This window comes from Acanthisitta chloris, unplaced genomic scaffold, assembly GCF_000695815.1.
Source record: "Acanthisitta chloris isolate BGI_N310 unplaced genomic scaffold, ASM69581v1 scaffold9831, whole genome shotgun sequence".
NCBI lineage: Eukaryota > Metazoa > Chordata > Aves > Passeriformes > Acanthisittidae > Acanthisitta > Acanthisitta chloris.
The window spans coordinates 118,847-125,413 of record NW_008657640.1 but is presented as its reverse complement, the minus strand read 5'-3'; the positions used below and the strand labels follow the sequence as shown (position 1 = coordinate 125,413).

The 6,567-nt window shown below is 34.9% G+C and overlaps 1 protein-coding gene across 1 annotated transcript in view; it reads left to right on the top strand.

Moving 5' to 3' along the window:
* Positions 1-2,818: 2,818 nt before the first annotated feature.
* The window catches only part of KIAA0825 (KIAA0825 ortholog), a gene marked incomplete at its 5' end in the record, with an annotated part of 78,634 nt that continues 74,885 nt past the window's right edge, over positions 2,819-6,567 (top strand). The window contains one exon of the mRNA XM_009084805.1: positions 2,819-3,488. Within this exon, the coding sequence (XP_009083053.1) occupies positions 2,819-3,488 (670 nt within the window). The remainder of the gene's footprint in view (positions 3,489-6,567) is intronic.

Sequence of the window (6,567 nt, the reverse complement as noted above, 5' to 3'; positions counted from 1 at the left end):
AATTCGGTTCCTGCTAAAATAATGTCAAATTCTTCTTTAATGAGGTCTTCATCCTATTGTGTTCGTTTATTGGTATGATAGGTAGCAGTATGTAGTAGGTAGTAGTCCAGTTGGTAGACCGCAATTGGTTTATGTATGATATTGTCACTAACCTTCTGTGCTCGTAAGGGAACTTTTCATGTTTCTCCAAGCCTTTGGATACTAATTTGGATCTATTTCTCTTAAACAGTTTTGGCATTGACCTTTTGAAGTATTTTACTAGTTAATTTTTAAATAGAAAAACCTGTATCAATATAGGCAATGTTCAAAGAGACTTGTTGACACTGTTTTTGGAGCTCCAGAGTTCACTTCAGGGACTCTTTCTGAGTAACATTAAGTCTAAAATGGCATCTGCAAACTCCCTATTTTTAATGCTTTATTTTAAAATGCAATGGGCTTGAAACAGCCCTTAGATACATAAAAACATTTCTGCTTCACCTTATGAAACAGCAGCAGGGATTTGACTGGAAGGTCATTTGGATTCATCATCCGAAGGCATCAGTTACATTCACTGTTTTGACAACTTCTTTTGATTTTTACATTTCAGAATATAGTATTTGAGCTTGATTAATTAAAAAATGTAACATTTAAAGCCCAGAAATCTACCTGTGAAGACTCAACTCTTCAACACAGTGGTTCAGGGTTTTAGTTTTGTGCTCTGTGACGCATTGTCTTTGGGGCCACAAAACCTTATAGAACCCTTTGGTAGATAATAAAAGAAAATAAGATCAGCATTATGTGTATGCCTATTGATATGTATGATTTAAGATTTTAACTAGTGATACATATTTCTATTACGTGCACATGCTTTTATGGGATCATATTTGACTGATGGTTTCCTTTATTGAAATATTGATATTTGACCAATATTTCCTATATGTCTTTTGTGCTTTATGAGTAAAAAAATTAATAGGGATCATTCTGAAACAAAGCTCTAAAATGGAAGAAAAAGAACTAGTCTATTATTTTTAAAGTTTCTTTTATGAGAGGCAGCCATGCTCCCTTTCTGTTGTTCAGAATTAGCTCCTGTGGTGTCTTATTTTTTAAACTTCATCATGAAACATTCCAGTGTAGAGGGCGATAGGAAGGTTAAACTCTCCTTTTCCTGTATAAGAGTGTAACAGTTTTGAAACATCTAGACCAAAGAATAGGAGTTAAGATTTTGAAAATTTTTATGACTCAAAAGTGTAATTATCTATTGATAGAAGTTGCCACTGTGGAAAAACTGAAGATTTTTGTATTTGGAAATCGTTACATTTATGCAATACCGTACTGAAATTAGAATTATTTTTATCTCCTTCAAAAATGAGAAAGGAAATAAAACTAATCATTTCCTCAATTACTATGAGTTAAATAAATGGGTAATTCTGAAGGAGGAAGAAAATTAATTGGCAGTTTCCTTACCAGCTTTACTTCATAGGACACAGTATAGCTGGGATACCTAGATGAAAAAGGGCAAGAGTAGAAAGAACTACCCTGAGGTAGTTTGCCACGTTGCTTTTCTCTGTTGGAGAGAAGCAGTGGGAGGTGAGGGAGCAAGTGAGAGGACTTCTAATCCTGATTCTCTTAGTACTTGCCTGCTTGGTGTCTGAAGCTCGGAAAATTAAGAGTGCCACCAATTTCACTTTATTTTCCTGTTACCTTGACAGGGATATTTACAGACAGCTCCAGTGCAGTTGGACAATTGAGAGTAGGTCTTTACAAATTAAAAGTTGAGGGGACGAGGACTGTGTCCAAAGTCATCCTGCAGTAGCGAAATTGTTGAGGATGTGGGGAATGGGTTGATAATGGACAAGTTTTTTTCTCTGAGAGAAAAGATATTTGGCGTCCAGGGAGCATGGGACTTTGGGGTTGACTTCTACTCATAGATTGGACACACCATGCTCATGCAAATGATTCGTCTCATACCTGTTAAGGAAAGCATTAGAGCACTGTTTAAATTTGTGTCATTCTGGGCCAAGAGAAAATGCTGAGCTGTAACGAGAGGACCTGCTATTTGCTGTGTGACTTCTTGAGCCTGATGCAGCTCTAAGATCAGAGATCCTGGCCCTGGACCAAGAGAGAGTTCTTCAGACTTGAATTAAATAGGAACAGCATATGCATCCATGTAGTTTCACCTGCTGCATTAACTGACTGCCTTCTCCAACCCATATAGCTGAGATATATATGGAGGTTGCTATATTGTTAATGTATCAGTTGCATTTTGGTTTCTTTGGCCTTTTATTCTTCTGTCCTCTGTGTTCGAAGACTCTTTAATTCTTAACAAGTTTTCAATTTTCATTCTTTAAGGGGGTTCTGCAAAGACTATTTTATCCTTAAAATGGTCTTTTGATGGTTGCCTGCTGAGCCAGAACATAGAAGGCATTCATATTGCATTTCATAAATTCTTGGCTTGGTTTTATAAGAAAACCTGTCATTATCTGTGTAAATCTTCAGTAGCTTTGCATACAATTTTCTTTCAAAGATATGTGTGTGATCATAACAAACAGGCTGCCAAGGGTTTCCTTTGAATTTTGGTTGTGAAAAGAGGTTGAGGATATCAGAAAAATGGGGAAGAGGAATGTGAGTTATTGGTAGAGGTAGACAAGGAAATTAATTGGCACATAAATCATGTTTTCTACAGGTTTTCTCATTTCTGTTGTTTATATAGCAATGTATCTTATTTGCTGGTAGGATAATTAGTCTTGGAAACAGTTTTTACTCTAGCATGAAACTGTTCATTTAATGAACCAGTATTAGCAAAACATTTCTAAAATATTGTCTAATTTACCTTTGTTAGCAAAGCTTGCTGAAGAATGAGCAAAATCAAGAAGAAATGGTACTTCACTTCCTTCTGGATCTCTCTAGTCAGTGTGGTGTCTCATTTCCCTGTACTCCAAGTGGGATGTCGTTTGAGTTAACGTCTTCCCTTCATGCCATTGAGGATGATTCAGCTATGGATGTGAAATCACTTTGGGATGATGTGAGATTGCATCTTCGACAGTTTTTGGTAAATAGACTGCAAAGTCAAGAAGAAACAAATACTAATCCTCTGCAACAACAAATGGAGTTTAAAACTCAGTGTGTACAGCAACTTTTGTTTCTTTATCCTGAATCAGAAGTCTTAACAAAGTATCAAAATATGCAGAATAAAGTGGTCAGTGATCTTCTACAGAACTGTATTTTGTCTAGTTGTGGTGAAACGAATTTTGATAAGGTGGTTCATGGTTACCAAAGTTCCATGCCCACATTGTGCACAATGATAAGAGAGGATTTGTATGTACTAAGTGGAACTATTGATCTTTCTTCATCATTGAAGTTTATTAATGAAACTTACCTGGATACCATCACTGAAGAAATGACAGTTCTTCTTGAAAGACTTTGTGAGCTGCAATTCAAAGAAAATGCTCTACATATAGTTAAAGCAAACAAGATTTCAAAGAAGCATAGAGGAACAGCTCACACTGTGGGTTAGTAGTCTTATTTTATGTTCCTTGTAGTTAGATACTATTTTAATTATGCTACCTTTTTTTCAATATACTTGATTATTTTATATGAAGAGAGAGAGCTGAAATTATTAATTACAGATTTATGTTTCAACCATGTTACTGCAGTTGAATTCTAGACTGTCAGAATTGATGAAAAGGGTTTTAATGTAAGAGGGTAACTTATGCTTATGTAACTTAGAGAAACCTCATTATAATTCACTTAATAACATTGTTATGCCATAGTAGGGTTTTTTCAGACTTATTCTAAATGCTGAAATATTTAATAGAATAGGAACTATTTAATCCAGATTTACATAAACACAAACTCTTCAGTCTTCTACCCCACTTTTTTCAAATTGCTGGATTATAAGTAAGATTGTACAATAATGTGTCCATGAAACAGACACAGATCATACATCAGAGCTGACCCAAAAGATTACTATGAAGATTCTAATTCTAAAACAAATAAACAAACAAGCAAATCATTTACACTTTCTAGTCTTGTGAAAATGACGGTAAGAGTTAATGCCACCTGGCCATTTATTCTTATTCTAAGGAATGTAAAGCAGGAAAGGAATCTGTTATTGATGTGATATTTTTCGTACTTTCTTTTTACAGTGTGTATGTCTAACGTGCTAATTTACAAAGGAAGGAATCAACGCTTTAGAAAAAAATCATGGAGACTGGAAACTTCCATATTTACATGATTGTATGTAACTGCAGAGTTACATACTGTATGTAATGCAGAGTTTTGAACACTCCTCTGTGCAGAAGCTGTTTTTTTAAAGCATAGCTTTCCATAAAGGTGAAGTGATTTGCAGGTAGAAAATATTTAAAGTTTAGAATCATGTGAAAAATGCAGAAACAGATCATCTTTGGGCTGTGTGGTATACATGAAGGATGAGTGGGGTGATGATTTGTCAGGACTATGCACTCTTGTGAGTTTTACAGTCAATATACATGTTAGTGTAAGTGAACTATAAATTCCAGTGGAAAAAAATCAGAGATAATTTTTCAACAGGAGTTGAAATATGGAGGAATATGTGGAATGTGTGAAAGACAAGGTAAGGGAACAGGCATGCAGACAAATAAGGTGAAAGGATGAGAATTTCAGCATAAAGCTGATATATGTGGGATGTAGTGTTGGTGGGAAATGAGAAGTAGCATCAAAGTACTGTTATGAAATAAACAACAAGAAGTGTATCTTTGAGTTACATAGTGAGATGGCAGTCAGTGAAAGAATTCACTGACAAAAAAAAATTACCAGTAGGGAATGGAAAGTTTGTAACTTAATTTTTCTTTCAGTCTCAAAGTATCTCACAAAGATGCGGAAGTTCAGTTACCTCCATTTTACATCTAAAACATGGAGTTTAAAGTGACCATAAGGGTGTCTCTCTAAAAAGACCCCCACACATTAACTCCTTCTGTATTACAAGAAGGAAGAAAACAGTCCTTAAATATATTAATACAGTACTTTAATTTTCTTTGCTGCAGGATATGTCTTTCCATGTTTCTGTGCCAGCACTCCCTTCAGGACTGTTTTCCAGTGCACATTTCTTTTGTATATTCAAAAAAACAGAGAAAGATGAAAATAAACGAAGTAAATCTTAGGGCCTACTTGCAACTTTAAAACATTTTCTGCAATTAATTTAATTTTTTAAAAAAAATCTCTGCATTTCATAAATCCTGGAGCTTTTTTTTTTCAAATCCATTAAATGTCAGGTTTGTTGGTCCATCAGCTGTCCCCTTAGCATCCATAAAAATGTATTTAGAAGTGCTGTTTGTTGATATCATTTAATCATCAAAATTACTTTCTTCAACAGTGGTTGTCATGCTCATGTCTTCATATTGTGTAGCGTTTCATGTTAGTTTACTTCAAGAACTTAGTATGGGAGGCAGGTATTGATTTGGCTACAGTTTCTTTTACTAGTTTTCTGCAGAATCAGACTGCTCTACATGATCTGTGGTTATAGACTGCAGGCAGCCAAACCATAAGTGACCCATAGTGAGGTCAGCAGACTAGAGAAAAATAGGGAGTCAGAGTTGCAAAATTTTGGGTTAGGCTTGTTTTTTTTCTTTTTGTCACAGCCTATTATTTGGTTTATTGATCAACTCAAAAATTATCCTTGTGTCATTACTAAAACAACATTATTGAATAGTTTATTGTATATGAGCTCATATATGAAGAGTCTTTTCTGGACAGAGATTTCTCTCCTCCAAGTGTTTGAATATACTATGTTTGTACCATGCTAAGTCGGAAAAAGGCATTTTTCCTTTAGAATTAAAGTGTTAAAGTATTCAAAAGGCAGTTCACACTGAAATAACTATTTGGGAAAAATATTCTACAGGCTAACTATTTTAGGAGGTTTGTAGTGGTAGACAAGTTCTTAGTATTCGGCTTTTCCTGCTTGAAACTTACTAAATTCAGCTACCTTTGCTGCCCCCCCCCCCCCCCCCATCTGAGAGTGGAAGTCTGTATTTTTACATAGGGTGAGTTAAAATACAGCTTTCATACACTGCGTTGACAGTGTTACCCAGTTTGCCAAGCATCAAAAAAACCTACATGTTGAAGTATGGAGGGAAGGAAAGAGAATTATTTTTTTCTTAGCTCAAAGACAATTATGCCAATGTGTTTCTTATTTTTTTTAATGTGTGTTGCCTCTGCACTCTGAGAACCACCAAATAAGCACATTTCAAAACACGAAAAGAATCTAATATAGGGCATTCAATTGGAACTGTTATTCCAGAAGTGAAAAAAGGGTTGTGTTTGCATAGTCTACCCTCAGGGTAATGTGGTGTTCGGTTTGTTGTTGTTGTTTGTTGTAGGTTTTTTTTCATAAGCACTGCTGTAGTTGTTCCTACTATATCAGAGAGAAAAAAAAGTAACATAAAGTAATGAATCAGTGCTAGAACCTCAGAAAACTTTTATAGACAACCTTCTTCTGTTGGGAAATAGAGGTAGTCTACAACAAGTTTAAACAGTGTTATAAATCTTTACAATATTTCATCTATATAAATCTATTTGTGAAGTAAGGAATTAATACTTTTCTTTCATCCTATA